The sequence below is a fragment of the Gymnogyps californianus genome, chromosome 19, assembly GCF_018139145.2.
Source record: "Gymnogyps californianus isolate 813 chromosome 19, ASM1813914v2, whole genome shotgun sequence".
Lineage (NCBI taxonomy): Eukaryota > Metazoa > Chordata > Aves > Accipitriformes > Cathartidae > Gymnogyps > Gymnogyps californianus.
This window is the reverse complement of record NC_059489.1, coordinates 5,451,176-5,471,994: the sequence shown is the minus strand read 5'-3', so window position 1 is coordinate 5,471,994 and position 20,819 is coordinate 5,451,176. Positions and strand designations below refer to the sequence as shown.

At 42.2% G+C, this 20,819-nt stretch overlaps 1 protein-coding gene across 1 annotated transcript in view; it reads left to right on the top strand.

Annotated features, from left to right (window-relative positions):
- Nucleotides 1–16,530, top strand: part of HLF (HLF transcription factor, PAR bZIP family member) — a 33,332-nt gene extending 16,802 nt beyond the window's left edge. Inside the window, exons 3-4 of the mRNA XM_050908425.1 lie at nt 12,950–13,170; nt 16,314–16,530. Coding sequence (XP_050764382.1) covers nt 12,950–13,170; nt 16,314–16,529 — 437 coding nt within the window. The 3' untranslated portion in view covers nt 16,530. The remainder of the gene's footprint in view (nt 1–12,949; nt 13,171–16,313) is intronic.
- The last annotated feature ends 4,289 nt before the right edge of the window (nt 16,531–20,819 follow it).

Below are 20,819 nucleotides of genomic sequence, written 5' to 3'. Positions count from 1 at the left end.
CCAGATGTGTCTGTGTGGAATTCAGAGAGATTGTCAAGTGACAGTGCAGTTGTCAAACAAATCATTTTGCTCGTGTTTACTGGAAATAGTAAATGAGTGGGTGGGATAAGGTGAAAAGATGTTTGCAATTCCAGTAGAGACCAAGAGGATTAAGTGACTTTCCTGACTGCTGTAACAAATAATAACTTGGTGAATACTTTTCTTTTTTCCTTCCTACTACCTGCCCAAGGAATCAGTTCGATGAGCAGCAAAATCTCCGTGGGTTCTCTGATGTGTAACGAGGCTCCTGCAGCCTTCCTTCAGCCAGGGAGTTAAGAGCTTCTTTCATTTACATTGTTTTCACAAAGCTTGTTAGTAATACATGTGATTACCTCTCTGCCAAATTTGTTTGAAATTGGCCAACAGTTTCAAAAGTTTTTGGGAGGGAGCTAGACAGATGTGCACAGTACAACTGCACAAAACTCATTTCTCTAGGAAATTGAGCTGAAGAATAACTGTCAAGTACTGGGGCACTGAAATGAAGCTTGCAAAGTAATTGAAAGAACCGAAAGGCCAGTTGGTACCTTAGTTGCGTACATAGGCTTTAACCAGGTATACAAGATACAGTTCTTGCCCACAGGTTAGATCCACGCAGGCAGATTTCCATCTGCACGAGATCTGTCTTCATAGAAGTGAGTGGAATTTGGTGACTGCATTGATTGTTTTGAAAGTGACTGGAAGTGGTTACAAAGAAGCAGATATAAATACTCACCAGCTGAGGCTGTGGCAGAGCTTGATCTGGTGGTCTGAGCTGTGCTAGCAGCTGAGTGGTCTGTGCAATAACCTTTGACTGTAGATAGGGCTTTCTTTCGTTTCCTGGGTAGCCTGAGGGTGTAACTGAATATTTACTACTGTTCCACATTGGGTTTTTATTTTTTTAAAGGAAGATCTGTGAGTGCACAAGTTGGAATGCATGTTAATAACAAAAATTTAATAGAGTCTTTCTGTCATCAGGATTTTATTGAGTTTTGCTTGTGCACTGAGTCCTCAAAGACCTTATCCAGGCAGCAAAATGGAGGCAAAGGAGGTAGAGCCAAATTCTTGGCTTACTGAGCAGGGGAGCTGCAAAGCCGGGTGGCCACCTCATCCCTAGCAGCTAGGACAAACCTTCTGAAACAGATAAAGATAGGTTGAGACTTCTGCTTCAGTAGATGCTTCTTCCAGGCTGCAGGTTAAGCGGGTGAGGTACGCGAGTTGAACAGCATGTTGTGTGCGGTGGATGGGCAGCATCGTCGTAGCTGGGTGTGAATTGTGTGGAATGTATGTACATAAATGGCCTGGGCATGAGGAAGCAAGATGTTTTCACCTGTGAATAGATGAGTTACTTCTGGTGAAGTGCACCAGAACACAGGGTTAGCTTCTGTAGGAAGAACGCATTAAAGGTGGCACAAAGCATCTTTATCTTGAGACCAGCTCTTAATTTATTTCTGAAACTCTGGAGCACCATAAATCTGGTCAGTGCCATCTTCTTTATTCCTTCTGCATTTGTAAAAGGAGAACAAATAAAAATGTTCTGTAAGCTTTGCTACATTTTTTAAAAATATCATTTATGTGACACAGCTCTATTTTGTGTAATTTTTTATATCCAAAATGTAGAGGGCTTTAGAATAGAAGAAGAAAAGCTGCATATCTGAGTTTAAGATAAAATAAGATGATCTCTGTGACAGAGACAGCAGAAATTATGTGATACGACAGTTGCTGTAGCAACACCACCTACTTCATGAAAATCAGAGTTAATAGGAGTGTAAAAGGTAAAGCCCACATAGTTTTCCAAGCCTGTGAATTGTTGCTGCCCTCAGCTTGCAGTGCTTTCCAGCTCTCCAGTGTTTCTCCTTTCATTTGGGCATAGATGCACCTTTTTCTGCATGGCCAACTCCTGCAGACCTGATCTTGTATTCAGCAGGGGCACACAGTGGGAGTTCTGCAGGAGCAGTGAAACCTGCGGTGTCTTTACCTACAGGTGACCTGGTGAATAAGAGGGAAATAACATGAAGGGTTGTGTCGTGTCCTGTCCTCCCCCCAAATCCTCTCAAAAGCCTTGGACAACAAAATACTATAAGGCCTATGTTGTCTCACAGGTATCCCATATAGGGAATGGGATGACCACCATTGTAAAAAGGAAGCCAGACCAGTCAATTTACTTCTGTGGGAATTAGCTTTTAGTAAAGCACTGTTACATTTAACGTAAATTGTTAGGTATTGTGGAAACTGAACGTGTCAGAGGTAAGTACATTGGCACTTTCTGCCCTCCCAAATAAACCCAAAATAGTGGTGTTCCATACTGGTGATATGTTGCCTATGAAAGTAGGAAAACACATTGTTTTTAATCAGAATGGTGTTGAGCTGGTTGTCTGGGTGCTGGGAAGCGCCGAGTACGGTGCAGCATGCAGAGGGCTTTGTTCCCAGGCGGGCAGAGACTTCTACGAAATTTACTGTATTTGAAGGGAGTAGAAGGGTCTCTGTTAAAGAAATGTTTCAGTGCCAAGACATTGTTTGAAAGTTATTTGGTGTGTCTGGATTGGCAGCTAAATTTGAAATTTGCAGATATGGTTACTGGAAGAAAAATACTGTATTAAAAATATGGTTACTGTTAATAAGGCTGCTATTGGCTTACACTTTTCTTAATGATAATTTTCAGTGAACAGGGTCCTCTATGTATATTTATAAAATGCAAACACGTATGTTTAAAAGCTCCCACATGCCGTGAATTGATAAGTGATTTGCCAGTTCACGTTGGCTTCAAGGTTATGCTCAAATATATTTTTATTTTGAATATATTGATTTTTTTTTAATATATTGACTTAATTTATTGATAATATTTTTATCATTCATTGGCAGTGGAGAGCCATGCTGTGTGTGATAGCAAAAGTAAAATCTCTGTTACTTGTGAATTGGGGGAAAAGAGTTTGGAAGAAATGGCAGTCTCGAATGGCAGTCAAGTTAGCTTTCACTGATCCGTTTTGCTGAGATGCCTCCTGAAGGCATCACAATAAATGCACCGCTCAGTAGACGGAAGGAGGTTTGACTTTTGTGTCTCGGGGCATTTCCATTTCATTTTTGACATAGCTCAGCATCTTCACAGGTTCTGCATAACTGTTGTGTTCAGAACATGCGTACGTAGTGTGTTTAGAGTCTCAGTTCAGGGCTATGGACAGTTTGCAGAGGTCACAAGAAGGAAAATAAGTATGAGGATTCCAGGATTTCTTCAAGAAATACTCCATTGCCAACCTTTTTCACTGCTACTATTTTTAAAAGATAAAAACGTAAAGATATTGGTATGTGTTGCTTTTTCTGGTCACTTTTCCATGAGATTTTTTTCTCACTTTATCTTTCTATAAAAATGTGACTGCTGTTCTTAGGTGCAGAAATCTCTGCAGGCATTAGTTTGGTTTTTGAGACTTCTCAGCATAGTAGTTTCTTGCCATTTTCTGGTGCTAGATGATTCTGTCATGTTTAGAAGTGAATTTATAAGAATGTTTTGCCCAGTGTTCAGTGTTTTCAGTCTTTTCTTTTAATCAGACTTGCTTTTTGAAGTTCCCTGGTTTTGTCTGTGTCTGATGTGCCACGAAAACCTGCATTATGCAGCAGCTGTAAAGTAGTAGTTATGGACACACGGGTAACGTCTGTCTGCAACAGTCTGTTCTCTTGGAATTTCCCCTAAGCTGTGGTTATGTGTTCCCTTCCTCCTCTGACCCATTTTTCAGACTACCAGAAACTGATGCATTTGTGTACTTCATAAAGGAAGATAAATATATCAATAGATAAAAAGATACGACCACACACCCTTGTGCTTTCTTTGTGTGTGCTCATTGGGAATAAAACTAGTACGTAAAAGCAAATCAGACCTCTGCAGTTATTGGGCTGTAACAAACCAAATATAAATTTTCGGGTTTTGCTGTGTTTTGGGTTTTGTTTTTTTTTTCCAAAACATGTTAGAGGGTCCTAATTTAAGGCAGAGAGAAAAGAAAATGTACTAAGTCTTACTTAGAAGGTTATGGGAACAGTGTGTCCCCATTCTGGCATCTCTGCTTCTTAAAATGTGATTATTTTATACAAACCACCCTCTATAAACCATCAATTTAGTTTTGTCACATAAAGAGTGTACTTTATTTTAGTGAACAAAAAATGTAAAAAGGTAAAAATAAAAAGCTACTGCAACAGATAGTTCAGAGTTGTGTGTACAGAACAGATCAAAAGAGAAGACGAGATTTGCGAGTTCCTGTAACTCTGCCCAGTGACCCCTTTTTCTTAAGGGATCTATTCAGAGAGCAGCTGATAGTATCTGTTGTCTGTCTCTCAGGCTTGCCATTAGCTACTGATCGGGAGTTAGAGGAAATGTACCTGTTTCACGTGGCTTTTCCATGCCATTTGAAATCTCACTTGGCTGTGTTTTGATAACACACCCAAGCAAGATGGGCTTGGGTACCAGAACTGGGTAATAGATACATGAGTCATGGGTGGCATATGCTTTCAGGATTACACGATGGCTTTTTGCAAGACCTGTTTACTGACTGAGAGCGTGCTGTCCTGGATGTTCATTAGCCAAATAAATAGAACAATGTGAGAGAAACTTACTTGGTCTGGAGTCTTGCGGAGGGCGTTGGCAGTGGCATGAACGCATCTTGAGGACAAGTGGTGTCTTTGTTTTGAGTGGTATTCCACATGAGGGAATATTTATGGATGCCATATGAGGCTGTTGGCTAAAGCAGGGGCTCTATCTAAAATCTGCTGTTTGAGATTGGTTTATTAAAGCTGGGTATGTAATTGTCCAAGGAAAGAAAAATGGATCTTTTTGTCTCCTTCAGAACAGGTTAACAATTCTGATGCTTCTCTGGAACCTTCCCTTTAAGAAAAGAAAGAAGAATTGTACTTTTTCAGGAACCTTACTATATGTGAATTGCCAATTAACGAAAATATACACAGATATGCCAAAGGATGTCACGAAGCTCCAATGCACCAGAGAATGTCAGCATCTTGAAGTGAAATGTGCTTCTAAGCCAAGCGTAAATCAAAATTAAATACCTGTCTGAATGTTCTTCCCTGCAGGTTCTCTTCAGGCCCTGTTGCCGCTGAATGCCATCTTGGCCTATCTTTGTAAGGAAAGCAGCACCCTACAAAAAATCAGAAAGACATTTAAGAGGGCTGTGGATTTCGTGCTTTTCAAGAATTTGAAAATCCCTGTGCAGTGTCCTGGGAGCAGGATCAAACCCTCTGTTTCTGTGGGTAGCACTTCTGCAAGGGAAACGTTCAGAACAGGAGCAACTACTTTCAGACATCTTGCAGGGGCTGGTTTGGGAGGGAATAAAAGTTTGATTTCCTGGTAGCTTTCAGAAATGGTGCCTCATTGAGCTAAGTGCTGCCTTCACACAGGCTAAAGACGGGATAAGGTTTTCAGAGTATGGATCTTACAGAAGAGTAGAGTCTTAAGTCCAGTTGACATAGTGGAAAATTTTACCTGGTGGTGCCTCGTATTTGTTTGTTTATTGCTTTTGAAGGGCAGGATGTTACTGGCACAGCATATTACATGCACGTTACGCTAACCACACCCAGGAGTTGCAAAGTCAAGCCCTCAAAAGCCTGCAAACACTCAACTGAAGGCCACGTGTGCAGCTTCAGAGAGCAAACCCCCCTCCCTTGTCTGCTTGGAGAAGCAGGCTTTAATTACATGATATCCTCTTTTTTTCCCTTTTCCCTTTTTGAATGCAGAGGTCAGACCAGCTCTGGGTTGAATCAGGGCTCTATCAGGAAGGAAGCGGTTGTCTGTAGGATCTTGGATCTTGACCTCATTTACTGCAGATGTGAGAGGATGCAGGGAATGGCAGGAGGAGAAGGGAAAATGTGGCAGGAAGGACAGAAGGGGTTTGTCTAGAGAGGCTGGATTTTGCTGCAAAGTTTCAGCAGAATTCTGAGCAAGTCATTTGATTATGTGAGCTGGTCACATTGCGTGTTTGTTTCCCTTTTTGTGAGGAGCCCAGTTTGATACCTTGGGTGGCCCTCACTTGTGTCGGTGTACAGCCCCCAACCTGCAACAGAAGTGGGTGAGAGTTGATTTGAAATGCAGACAATGCCTATAATGTTAGCTAACCTGAGAGGCTGGCTGCGTACTTTTGATTTAAAATGTCTCTACTTCTGTCCTTCACCTGCAAAGAGGAAGTGCTGCCCCTTCTTTCATGGGGGTCTTGTGGGGGAAAAAAATTGTTTCTGTGAAGCACACAGATGCAGTAGCTGTCAATGCTGGAGGGAACTCCTGAAAACTTGCTAATTGTGTCTCTACAGGAGGTTGCAGTAATTTGTGGCAAATAACGTCTGGGTCCATTTGGATAAATCAAAATGGGTGAAACAAGTGACTCCTGAATGAGGAAGGAATCTGGAAAAAATAGTACGTGATCGAAACTTTAAAGATTGTTGCAACCATGACTGTGCTTCTTAGAACAACTCTTGCATTTAATTTTAAAAACGAATTGAAAAGACAACCTGGATTTTCTCATGTGCCACACCTACAACAGGCACATTGGAAATGAGTAGGAATGGACCTGACAGCACCCCACAGCGTCCTGCTGCTTGGACTGAGTAGAGGATGACAACTTACTCTCACTGTAAGGAGCTGAAGGGGGACAGGGCGCTTTGCCAGCGCACTTCACTATTTGCTGATAGAAGAGGATCTGGGGGACTTAGGATTCTGGAGCTGCGTTTGTACCATCAGCACAGGTGCTTTCCTGCCCTGTTCCCTTCAACGATGCTCTTCTACTGAATGCGTTCATCCCAGCCTTTGCTGAAGCCACCTTCCTCTTCCAGGCTCTCCCCCTCTCCTCTTTGGCTATCAGTCTCCCTCATCCTTGCCTTCCTCACCTCCTTGCCCCCTTCTCAGCTTTAAGTCCTAATCACTTGTTGAAATTGCCCCTTTCTCACCCAGCCTTCGCATGCACGCGGTAGATTTTAAGAAGGCAAATGAAAGGGAAATAACATTGATCCAGGAACTGCCCTCTCTTCCAGTGCACAGGCCGCTAGCACAGTTCAGTGAAAAGTTTGCCAGAAATTTTTAACAGGTTCAAAACAAAGTATTTTTGCTTAACCTTTTTCGGGAAACTGTAGAACCATTTTGGCAGAAGCATAATTGGCGCGCACAAATCCAAACAGAATGGTTGAAATCTGGCAAAGCTCTAAGGAACTGAAGACGGCATCCTCTAATGGGAAGTGTCAGACAATCTTAATAAAATTACCAGTCCTGCCTGTAATAATACTGTAGAGGCCCAGAGCGGGAGGCACACAATGCTGAGAGGGGACATGACAATTCTTTTATAATTAAATGCACAAGGTTTGTAAACAATGCTGGTATCTTTAAAAAGTACACGTTTTAAAAACACTTTTATGTGCCAGTCTTTTAGTGTGTGTTAAGAGCAGCGAATCTGTTGTGGTTGCATTGAATTAAGACCCTTCTTTCTGCAGGAAGTGTTTGCAGTCACCCCATGTTTGGCAGACTCAGGTTTGTGTAGGATAAGAAATAGAGGACTGCCAGGTTGGAGCACTGGTCAAAATACACTAATCTCCTGTTGCTTCGGAAGAAAATAAAGCTCCTCTAATAACTGCTTACATAAATACACCCGGGGTGAAGTGTTTTCTTCACCCCCAAGCAGAGAGTAGTTGGGTTTGTCCTGCCATGTGAGGGCTGGAAGATCATACAGTGTGGCTTGTCATTCCCTTTAGTGCTAGTATAGATTATGGTCTTACTATCCATGTAATTGTTTAGGTTTCTGGAAGACACTAAAATACTAATAGTAGGGAAATTGGATTATGCTTATAATATTGTAACTGAGGAATTACAATCTGACAAGATACTGTCCTTAGATAAATCTTGGCCTCCAGAATACTCCTTTTACTTTACTGCCTGTGGGGATTTTTGCCTGTCTCGATTCCTGCACGCTGCCTTGTGTTCTGCATTGAGGTAGCTTTTCCTAAAGGCTGAAGGGGTTAATGCAGAAATAGATGTCAGATTAGTCTGGGACAGGCTGTGATTTGGAGTAAGAGAACTATCCCAAATAGCTGGCCAGCCACCAAGCGGATAGACGATTTGGAAAACATATCGGCAGAGCAGTGGAGTTCTCTGGAGCAGCTCTGGGTAAGGATTATCTGTCAATTTAACTGCCGTACTATATAGTCTGACAGACATACCCAAAGTGCCTTTAGTTTATATAAGGAAAAATTATTAGCAAACACATATTTTATCTCTGGGCTGCTAATAAATTGAATGAGAAGCTCCTCTTTACCTCCAACATATGTGTAAAAAATAGGGGGAAATATTTTGATTAGAACATTTCCACTCCCTTTTCTTTTCTTTTTCTCGTCGCTGTTCTCCAGCCAGCTGTTGAGCTGATGAAAAGTGTGGAAGGGCTGCGAGAAGGGAGATTTTCTGAAAATCAGGCACACTTCTATGGGAGTTGAATGATTCAAAATTGAGTTCCACATAATTCACCAGGGATCTCTTGCAATACAAATAAGAAGTCTGTCAAGCAGTGGTGCAGTTTAAGAGGTTATTTCCGTCTTAACTCTCCTGGGCACAGCTGTAGGTGGGATGTTTCAAAAGGGGGAAATTAAGAGTCAGGATACAGTGATTGAGCTCTCCATGATACCAGATCAACATTTTGGTTTTGTAGGTATATAAAAATGCTACTGTACTTTTGAATTGTGAATTTTAATCACTGCAAGCAGTTAAAAGCTGCTATTTTTTTTACCAGCCGTTTGGTGACCTAGATGATACAAGTGAATGGCCTCAGTCCATTTCTCTTTGAACAAGGAATCACACTGAAAATATTGCCATTACGTTGGACTTCCTCACTGGCAGTCTCTGCTGGGAGGAGGAGGACTGAAAGGGTTAGAACAGCCAACTTTCTTCCAAGCCCTCCTTTCTGGAAAATTTTCCGCTATTGCTAATACCTGCCAGAGCAACACCAAGAGCATTAGCGAAGGCAAGACGTTGGGGCAGCCATAACTGCTGGGGTTGTCAAAACCTGCTGATTCCTTTGCCAGGAGACACCTGGAGCTGTGTCTGCCCTGGCATACTCAGTGTTGCTTGAGTGGAGCTCTACAAGTGGGAAAGTCGCCAGACGAAAGGCCAGTGTTGACATAGTTGTGGTCTCTCCAGGCCATGGTTGAGACACATCACTAGGGTGGTATGAGGGGAAGTTTCCATTAACCATTGTTCCCAGCTTGCATCCACCACCACCGTGGAGTTCTGCAGCTGGATTTCCAAAAGAGCTTAATGCTCAAGAGCTCTCATTTCAGCAACTTAAATAGAGGGGCTAAGTTCTTTCCAAAACACTTGGCAATCATCAGCCCCCATTGAGAACAAAGCTAAGCACAATAAACAGTCCAGCCCCTTCAGTTGTGTGAAAATTTGGCCGCTGTTGTGAGTGCAGTGTTTAAATAATACAGAGACTGGCAACAAAGGCATCTGGCTCCCGGTGCTGAGCAGTGAGGTGCTTTACCTTTGCCCGGCCTTGGCGGCTGGTGTTGCAGGCTTCCTCCTTGGCTGACTCCTTGTGCATCACAGCCTCTGACCAGCTCTTTCTCTGGATGTTGTGACAGCTGTGAAGCTTGCTGATGTGAGGATTAGTTGGCTGCTCGGCACATGACGTTCAGATTGCTGTGCTTATTTGACCTACCTCTGATTGCGAGGAATTTAGTGCATAAAAATAACACCCTGAACAAATTTGGCAGAAGGATGCACAGCTCAAGTGCCATGCACACACGGGGAGAGGAGCTTGGAGAGCAATGTAACGTGAGGCCACGTACTGTACTCCTGCAGTAATAGCAGTGCCAAGTCCAGCGCAGCCCACGCTGTTGTCTTGGGTTACAACGAGTTTCAGCACCACATAGATCTAATGGCCATTAGCCAGTAAACTAACAAAGACAGGTTCCTGGCTTGTATTATTGGCAAAACTTGATAGAATAAATAAAAAGATACCAGTGCCAGGAGTTGCCTAACATAAAATGCTGGACAAGGAAATACTGGTTTTTCTGCCTGGGGTTTTAGACACCCTTATTAACTCTGTTGTTCTCAGTGGAGTTCTTGATCATTTACGGGAGCGTGACAGAACAGAGTCAACCCGCATAGACTGATAGAGGTGTGCATGCAGTGTGCGTGTAGGAATATCTTGCAGGGCAATAGTCTTCAGGCTCCTAGGTGATAATGTTTAGCTGTGTGCATGATGTGTTCAGGCTTTGCATTAGCGAATATCGTTCACCTTGAATGAGCTTTGCATTGGCACCTGGGACATCTTACGTTTGCTGAAGGACTGGGTCTTCAGTAGCGAGAGCTTCTTAGACCAGGGGAAGTGAAATGTGTGCCCGTAGGGAACAAGGCAGGATCTTGATTGCTGTAGGTTCTTCTCCCAGATCACTTTGGATATACATTGCTCTTGCCTTTACTTTGCTGGTGCATTGGTAAGATGCAATACCTCAATTTCCTGTGTTTAAAAGGAGCATTTTTGCCCTTTCCTTTTTCAGAGAGATATTGTAAAATTTCTTGAGGCCAATGATCAAAAAGCTCATGTAATTATGTAAAATGGTGCATTATAGATAAAGAATAATATGTAAACTGATACTGTGTATCTAGAACTTCAGCAATATTTAAATACAGGCTCTTTTGTTTAGGGCAGTTAGAAAGCTGAGGCAGATTTCACAATCCACTTGACTTTTAGAAACACCCTGCCTGCTCACCAGAAATATTATAAAGTATTCAGAGGTAGTGTCTTGCTTCATTTCTATCTGTATTACAGAATTTGCAGATTTGTACGTGTGTACGTATATATATCTGTCTGCATTAAAAAAATATCTGGCTGCTCTGGTACAAGTGTATTCACATCAAAGGAAGCTTTCCTGCATTTAATCCTTTAAATAAGCCTGTTTCTGCCAGCCCATATATCTGAAATGAGATTAGCCATCCATTTAAAGCAAGGCTACAGGAATGCCTTGGTGCACTGAGCCGTTTGGGCTGGCTTTAGAACAGTTCCTAGCCCGGGTTCCCCCCCACCACCACCACCACCTTTACAGACGTAGAAGTGTTTTGAACACACATGCATTCACCGCAGCTATCTCCAGGGAGAGCTGAAGCGCCTGCTGGTGAAAACAAAGTCGAGCAGGCTGTATCCCTTGCCGTAGCCTTTCCCTGCAATTCCTTTTCGCTCCGCTTGCCGGAGCGCGCGGGGCGTGGGCTGGGGAACACGGTCCCCCTCCCCGGCCCACGGCGCGGGGCCGGCGGGGCGGCGGCGGCGGCCGGGCGCGCCCCCGGGCGGGCAGCGCGGGGAGAGGGCCGCCCCGCCGCCGCCGCCGCCGCCGCCGCCCCTGTGGCCGGCAGCCGGGCAGGCCGTGGTTTCTGATTTTATTAATGAGGCACAGCAGGAAACGTCAAGTTTTCAGCACCGAGGCCTTGGCAGCGGCGTGCTGGGTCCGCAGGCAGAGGAGGAAGCGCTCTGCTGTTGGTACAATGCGGGTAGCGGGTCCTTTCCTCTCGCTCCCTCTCCTATAGATGGATATATATATTTTAATAACTTTGATCCTCCTTTTCTCTTCTCCCAGGCCGTTACTAGCCTTTCCTGGAAGCTGATTTTATCAGTGCAGTTTTAAAATAGGAGTTACAAAAGACAAGCTCTCTGTTAGAAAGCCCTGGTTTGCGCAATGCAATTCCCCGGTGCATTTTCTGTGCGGTGCCAATATTGTTGCCACGATCTTCCAGATGGAAATAAAAACTACATTGTTAACACTGGCCTTGGTTTAGAATTAGAAATGACATTTAATGTTTACCATTTTACACCCAAAATATTGCAGATGCAGGCACAAATAAGGAAATATTATGCAGTCACAGGATGTTTGTGTCGTTATTATGAAAGCCGTCGTATCTCTAAAGTCAAAGTGAATTAGCTAATAGCCAAAATTATAAAAGAATATCTGCTTCAATCAGAAGTGCTCCCTCTGAAGTCTGTGAGGCTGGTGCTTCTGAGGCATGTGAAAACTTCTGAAAATTCTGCCCCCGGGAATAGTCCCTGTTTAGGCAGCTGACTTTAGGATCCTATTTTTGGAACCTTTGGTTGAGATATTAAATTGAATTTTTAGTGGGAATGGTGCCTGAATTGGTGCTGTAGGATCTTGAAGGCTATATCTAAGATTAAAAAAGAAAAATGGGGGGGATATCATTCTTTTCTGGGGATAGGCTCCTTTTTATTAGATTTTATATACCATAAAAGAGCAGTGTGGCATCAATAAATGTTCTTTCATTTTAGCAGAGCATCTTTAAGTAGTCATTGTAGACTTTCATGTTGCTAGTTTCCTTCACTATCTTTTAGAATATCACCGGTAGGATCTCATAGAAAATAGCAGTCTCCTTAGTGGAGTGCTTCAGAACAGCTTGAAAGTACATTTTCAAGAGATATTGTACTGTATGTTGTTTGATTGTAAACTAAACGTACCCTCAAAGGTATATATGAAGAAATCTGTGTATGAGAAAGCTGGGAAGGATTACAGTGTGGTGGATAAATCGGACCTAAATGACAGTACTTATGATTTGTTCCTGAGGATGTGATCTTAATGAAGTGGCACGGGTTGGAGCAATATGTCTTCTGCTTGCGGTCTAGCGCAACTCAGTGTTGGATTCAGTCATCTTAGGTGGGCATCCAAGATTAGCAACCAGAATTAGGAACCAATTCTGAAAATAACGGCATGAGCGTGCCTGGATCCGAATATGCACCCTACAAAATGGGACAATCTAATGTTTAGCAAGAGTAGATACCAAATTTACAGTGAAAGCTTAAAGAGCTATTGCTTGTAAAGTATTTAGAGATCTTCTAAAATCCATGTTCAGTGATATTATTTATGTATTTTCCTCTAACATAGCTGAATTTATCCTTTATTTCTGTAGGTCAGATCTTGCCAGCAAACCGAAACACACCAAGTCCCATTGATCCTGAGACTATCCAAGTTCCTGTTGGCTACGAACCTGACCCTGCAGATCTTGCTCTTTCCAGTATTCCTGGCCAGGAGATGTTTGACCCTCGTAAGCGCAAATTCTCTGAAGAAGAGCTGAAACCACAGCCGATGATTAAGAAGGCTCGCAAAGTCTTCATTCCAGATGACCTGAAGGTAAATTGGAACTGGTGACGAGGTTGTTCGTACAGACTCTATGACAGTTACTCTCTGAGATACAGGTTTGGAGCATGAATCTGTTTTCTCATGTAAGGTAAATCTGCCGAACTAAATATGACTTTGTTGTAGAATAAAACTGTTAACGGTTCTGAATGAGACTGAAGGGAGGATGTCCCTTATTAATTATGCAACAGTTGAAATTCATGAGATCAATATTAATTTCCTTTGTATGCCAGAAACTTCCTGCGTGACCTTGGACAAGCTTACTTTGTCCCACATTTCCCACTTATGAAACAGTCTGATCATGTTTTCTTTTCCTCCATCCATCAGCATAGATTGTGAATTCTTCAAGGAAGAATCCCTCTCTTACAGGGTCCGTGGAGGTCCCTGATAATGACAGAATGAAGTATATTGTGTCTTCATTTCCAGACTTCTAAGTCTGGAAGTTGCTTTAGCTCTGTGTTTAATAATGAATGGGAACACTGTATAGTAAACACTACTAATCTAGGTGAAAGAATCTAAACTAGTTGTAGGAAAACAGAACAAAATTATTCTGCCTAGAGGTGTATTTTAATACAATATTTAAAACATATTACAATAATAATACAATATTTAAAAAGAAAGAGCACCTTTGTCTATGCCTCTCACTGCTTCTGAGATGTGAAGAGCAAAGAGCCCGAAGAGAGCAGAACAAATTGATCAGCTGATGCAGCTTATCAAACAACTGTGAAAATCGTCATTATTTGCAAAATTCTATTGCCAGTATGTGATTTCCAAGAGGATCTTTTTTATCAGAGGTAGTCAGTGCAGAATTTCATTCTACTGTTGCTACTGCCCCCAAGACACAGACTGAAAGCCTGTTGGAGTCGGTGGGAATCCCTGGCTGAGTGTGCAAAGAGACTGGGATGCCATGTGTTTATACCAGATTGGTAGCATTAGGGAAAGAAGCTGATGCTATTCGCTATTTTTATCCCTAAGGATACTGTTGTGCGAGTTAAAAGCACAGAAACCACAATCCCAGTAGTGTTCAGGTGGTATGTTGCTGTCACTTCGTCTGTAGTATCCTCAGCTTTCGTTTAGAAAGGTTTATCTGCAACATGCCATTACTTACCTGGGCAAATTTTACTACCAGTGATGCTCTGTTGGCATTGCAGTGTGCTGAGAGGTCTGCCTCAAGAGAGGTGTTCCATACAGAAATGGCTATGTGGGTGTAAGGAGACTGGAGTCTGCTCCTTAGTGCCGTTCGTCCTTCTGGGATATCTCCTAGGTATCCTCCTCCGTCAAAGCAAACTTTTGCCAAGGATGCTGTTGGACGGCTCCATGCCAGAGGTGGAAGATACCAGTGTCTTGCAGGCAGCAGCGGGGCACATAAGTTTTCAGCCTAAGACTGAACTAGAAGTTCAGGGTCTCTCATTTCCCTGAGATAATCGCATCAGTTGCCCTTGACTCATTTCAGAGTGCTTGACCCAAGTGCTGCTTCTGCCCTGGCATGTGGAACGGCTGTTGAGTTCTGGGGGAGGGTAAGCAGATTAGACCAGTCAATCGTCTCTGGGTTGCATGTGATTTTGAAATGCCAGCCTTACCTCTTTCAGGCCTGGATTAAGGGATTTGCCATAGCAATTTGTTAAAATAAAGAGGGATGAAGCCTAGGTAGCACACTAATAAATTGCTTAAAGCTGCTTTTTATAGAGTGGAATGAGATGGGAAATTATAAACAAGATTTGGGTTATAGCTTTTTGCTGCATGCTTGTTTTTAAGAGGATTTGGGGGGGGTCCCATCTAAGTACAGGTGAAGAGCAATTTAGAGATACGCTGACTCCAACATTGCTGCACACCTTGTTAAGGTAAACTAATATAAAGCAGTTCTAGAGTACTTCTAGCAGTTTTTTGCTCTTGCTTTGCCTTATGCAAGCAGCAGGAGAAGATGCAGAGCAGCGGTATTAGGCCTGGCATGCTTCGTGCTGAAAGACAAGAGGAGTGGTGGGGTATTTGTCTATTCAATGCAATGTAGGAGCAGATGGCTCCTGTGCCTTGTAGGGGATATGGTGCTGTGCTACCATGCCTGGTGAAACAAGAGCGCCACACAAGCGAGCGTAAGCATATAAAAATGGAGGGGTGGCCCTGGGAGGCGAAGTTTGAGCTATATGACTTGACCAGGCAATTAGAGGCTTGAATGGCTGCATCGCTCTTATTCTGCAGGGGACTGAATTTCGCTTTTCATGAGAGATTCTGCCCACTTTGTATTTACTGAGTTGTTCCAAATTTCTAGACCTTAATTCAGTTTCAAAGCAACATAGAAGCTGCCATTTCACCCAAGGCCACTTCATTGGAAGAGTGGAAAAATTGGGTAAAATTAAGTAGTTACTCAGAGCCGTTGATGCACCAGTGCAGTAAGGTGATCTCCTAGAGGCAAGTCTTTAGGGATAACACTTTGGGAATGTGTTAGCTTATGAAACTTCAGAGGTTAGCGGACCTATTTTTGGCAAACGCTTTTCTTTCCACGGTCAAAGCCTATTGTACTAATCTCTTCGCGGATGGTACCAAAGCAGCCATTGTTGTTGTGCCAAGGAATCTTCTTCCAGTGACTTGCTGTTCTAGGGTGCAAACAGGAGCACTTTGGGGCTCTGTAGAGAAGGAGCTTTGAACAGAAAAAAGAGCTAAACAGTAGACGAAATGGGTGATACCAACAGAGTGAACTAGGTGTTGGCTGGCAAAGATAAGCAGGGACATCCAAGAGGTAATTAGTACTGCTCCAGCAACCAGTAGAGAGTGAGTCATCACATGCGAAGGTGGATGTGCTAACTAGGTCAGCGTAGATGTGAGATGAATTGTACCACTGGAATATTGCTTCATTTTTCCTTGGAGGAATTCACAGTCAAGAGGATGAGGGGGTTAGTGTAAACATTTTGACAGAAACATGCGCAGGCATCTGTGCTCCCTGGATGGATTACGCCATGTAAAGCTGGAACTTTTGTCCCAGCAGTGCCTGGCACTGTCAGGGCTCGCTGGGCCAGGCAAGCAAAATGTGCAGAGTTAAGTCATCCCCAGTGCGGAGGCTGTGGCTAAGATCACATCCTGGTGGCTGCTGAGTTTACTGAAATCTAATATCTTGTTTGTTTCTTTCTGTGTTTAATGAGCAGGATGACAAATACTGGGCAAGGCGTAGAAAGAACAACATGGCTGCTAAGCGATCGAGGGATGCCCGCCGGCTGAAGGAGAACCAGATTGCCATCCGCGCCTCGTTTCTGGAGAAGGAGAACTCGGCTCTCCGCCAAGAGGTGGCCGACTTACGGAAAGAGCTGGGCAAGTGCAAGAATGTCCTTGCAAAGTACGAAGCTCGACACGGCCCCCTGTAAATTCAAGGGGGGGAGTGGTTTTTTTTTCTTTTTTCTTTTTTTCTTTTTTTTTTTTGTTGCGGGTTGGCATTTGAATAGATGGACAACGTGTTTCCTGTTTGATAGCACCACACCCAAACCAACCTTTCTGTCTTCAGCACTTTACCAGAAGCAGAAACAAAACTGACTTATGTTATTTTTTTTTCGTTTGCGTATGCGTGTACCTGTGTATGTGTGCACGTGTGTTCACATGTCTCTCTATGTGTGTGTGCGCTTGTGTGTGTGCATGTGCGTGTGTGTGTGTGTGTGTGTGTGCGTGCGCACGCATCTCAGCACTTCCCATTTTTATGAAGCCCTCTTCAAAGGGTGCCACATTTTTACCTGGACTGTTGAGAACCGCCATAGTAAGCTTTTTATTATATTTTTTCAGTGCTGCTTCAGAGTAGGGTTTTTATGTTATTGTAACCAGTTCCATCCTCCTGATTTACTTGGAAAGATCCCAGTATAAATTATAAAAAAAGGAAAAAAAAAAAAAGAAAAAAGAAAAAAAGTAGATCTCCGTTTTTTCGAGAGTAACAAGCTATCGTTTAAGTATGTCTAATCAGAAAAGTTAACATGCTAATAAAGTGCACAAATAATAATTTAGTACTACACTGCAGAAATATTAATTTATAGATTGCTTTTGTTGTATTTTAAGTTTTGGTGATAATTGTCTTCAGATTTAAAGTGCTGTTAGACTGAGTTAGCTATACTCATTATAGATCCCATAATGGCTTCTCTATAGCTATTAAGGTTCCTTTTATTTCCACAGACCCCAGGTAGGTAGGAGTACTATCGATAGACCACAGAGTGTGTATTTTGCACTGTCTGTACCTGAAGCAATAATCCTATTGTACGCTAGCGTGCATGCTGCCCGGATGTTCCTAGTGGACGTAGGATGGTTTCCCTACCCGACAGGAGTTTTAATGTCTTTAACAAGAAGTTAAAAAGTAAAAGACACGTTAACGTGAGCATGCTAATTGTATCCCTGCTATAGGGAGCGCATGTATAAGAAGCAGGATAATTAGTTGAAATGAGAACAAAATTAATAGTATCAAATCAGATCCGATGTCGAAATCAGAGGGGCTTTTCTGTTTTCAGTTAGTTATGCATTTCTTCAAGTTCCATTTTGTGATTAAAAATTAAATAAATACCTAAATTCAGTTGTTTTTTCCCATGTTTTGTAATATATTTTCTGTGGATTATATCTTGCTGTTTTAAAAATCACTTTTATTCAGTTAGAAGAAGTCACTGGTTTGCAAAGCCCATTTTTCCTAGTGATTGTTGTTTTGAGTGTGACATGAACTGATGGTTCTGAACTTTATTGTTTTAAACTCTCTATTTCCTTTTGAACACGTATGTTCTAATATAAAGTGGACTTCTGAAAAATGAATGTAAGAGACACTGGTGTATTTCAGAAGGGGATGGTGTTGTCATATACTGTGGTTAATCCAATCAATCTAAGTGTTTACTATAGACCAAAAGGATAGATATTATAAAATGTATAAAGTTTATACAGAATAATTATAGTATGTTCGTTTTGTACAGTATTTTTCAAGTACAAATACTGACAATGTATTTTGAAAGACATATATATAGCAAAAAGAAAAAGCTATTCCATGTTTAAAATATATAGCAAAGATATATATTCTCCATTATTGTACAGAAAGGAAATGCTTAGGGGTTTGTTGGTTGTTTGGTTTTTTTTTTTTTAAATCTTTAATATTTTAAGCCTACCACTGGCACACCGGTGTGTTCTGTCCTTTAAATTAAATTTTTATGGAAGTAATATGGCTTTCCACAATGTTCCATATTACTGGAAAAGAGAGACTTTATTATTTCCATCAGAAACACATAAAGAAACTGTTTAATAGGGACAAAGCACAACATGGATTTTAGTCAACTCTTGATTGGACAATACAATATTTTGTAAACGCAGAAAAGTAATATGTAACACAAAAAAACTCATAGTCCTTTCTAATCTGCTGCTGCTGCTGCTAGAATCTGTTCCAGCTGAAATTTTTTTATAAATAGCTCTGTTCATGTATACAGTTGTACGTACTGCATACGGTTATTAACACATGAGGAAAATATGGTGCTACATGTCTTGCTCACAGTTTTCTAAGAGTTTTGACATTATTTTCAAATAAAAAGATTGTTCATTCCATTAAATCATTATTCATGCTTCAGGAGATTGTTACAAAGGACTCAGCATTTTGTTCAGCATTAAAAATACCCTCGCATCAATGGCATTTTTCCAGTATTTTTCCTCAAACATACCCGACTTGTCAGCGTCCCTTAGCGTGCAGTACTTGCCTGTGGACCATTTATTCAGCAAATTGAACTTCCGTGTGCTGCAGCAAAGTTTAAAGCGTAGTAAGTTATTTTCTAAAGGTCAGTATAAGCCAGTCAGAAATGAGACTGACAGTGTTTGGCACGAGTCAGTGTGTCTGCTATAGCCACTATGAAATAAACTTTATTTTTTTCCTTTGGAAGAAGCATGACCGGGGCAGGGCTCAGCAGCTGCGGCTGTGGATACGCTTTTAGCAGCAACATAGCAAATTGCAACAGCTTATAATCGCCCTCACGATGATTATTCTTGGGGTGACGCTTGAACAGCAGGAATGGTGTGCATGACATCAGCTGGTACGTACCCGGCTAGAGCCATCGGTGGGTTGCGTTGTGACCACAAAACTTTTTAAAATGTAAAAGGCAGCTTGGAAAAAAATTACAGATAATTCTTTCGGGCAGGGAAGGGGTGGGAGACGGTAGTTTTTGTAAGCTGGATATCACAGATTTATTAAGTCACGGCCACAGAGGAGCAGAGGTTTTCAGCAGCTACCTTGTCCACCAGCCCAGCAGCCCCAAAGCTGCTCAGATGCCTCCTCGCCCCATCCCACCGCGCAGGAGAGCGGCCGGGCACGCGCGCGGCTCGGGCGATTGGAAACGTGCTGGAGTGAGCGGGAAGGGCTGCTCGGCGTCAGCCAGGGCACCCGGCTCGGCGCAGGCTGGCGTCTTCTCTTTTTTGGGGGTGAGGACTTTCAGAGGAGCCTGTGGCACCTGGGCACTCACCGCTTACCGTGGGAGTTAGGTATCCTGGCTCCTCTGAAAAGCTCACCCTTAAAAAAAAGAAGGGGGGAAAAAAAAAGGCAAAATATGTGGGCTAAAACTTGGAAAAAAGCCAGGTTCTCTAACCAGGCTGTCTCCCCAAAATAACAATAACAAATAAATAAATGAAAGTTTAGCTCATTTTCAGTTCCCAAGGACAGCTTAGCTGGGCTCATCACACCTCTGATGGCTTTGTTGCTCATGAAGGAGCTTGTAGGTATATGAAATTGTAATTTTATAAAAATAGAAATATATATATTTGCAGAATAATTAATAGTGTGTCTAAATAATTCACTGACCTCTACTAAACCGTAAGCATTGGTAAAATGCTTGTTGTCTTTTTTTGTTTTTGCTGAAACTTAGTGAATTCTTTCTTTTTAAAAAAGAATGCCCTCTAAAAATAAATTGAATTTGAGATGTATTTGTGAATACGAGCACCTTGGGGCTCTCCGTGGGAAAGCCCGTGGCGGGGGGTGGGGGGATTATTTTTTTTCTTTTTTGAGTGGTGCTAAAGTCACTAAACCTAGCACCGTGGAAATAAAGTTCTGACTTGAATCCACAGAAGCAAGAAATTCAAAATGAAAGGAAGGCAGCTGAGTGAGGCTTCGTGCTTGACTTAGTTGTGCTTACACGGACCAGCACAAACGCACTCTGTAACTGCAAGTGTAAGTAAGTGGGATGAGTTCAGTAGTGCCGGAGGACCCCTAACATTTGAATATCTTGCCTCTGTGGGTTTGTAATTACCCAATTATTGCTTTAAAACTATTTTTGCATGTAATTTACAATAGAGATGTGCAGGTTATTTTTGTTGACTTTGTTTTTTTATGTGAAGAAAAAAAGTGTATTAAAACTTACAAGTGATCAACCATCGTATTTCTGGCAACACCACAAGACAGCATCTGTTTAAATACAAGTTTAACAAGTAAGATCAAATTAACTGTATGACATGAAATGGATTGCATCCTGTATGCTGTTCAGCCCAAATCTTTTTTTTTTTTTTTTGTCTGTTACTCTTAATGTTTAATAAACTTTTAAATTTTTCTTCTCTCACCTGTGTGCTTGCTTTGGTGTACCAGGGCTTGGGCTCAGGGCTTTTGGGAGGGACAGGGGGGATATTTTTCTTTTTCTGCCCGCTAACGCTGCTCCGTGAGTGCCCACAGCCTC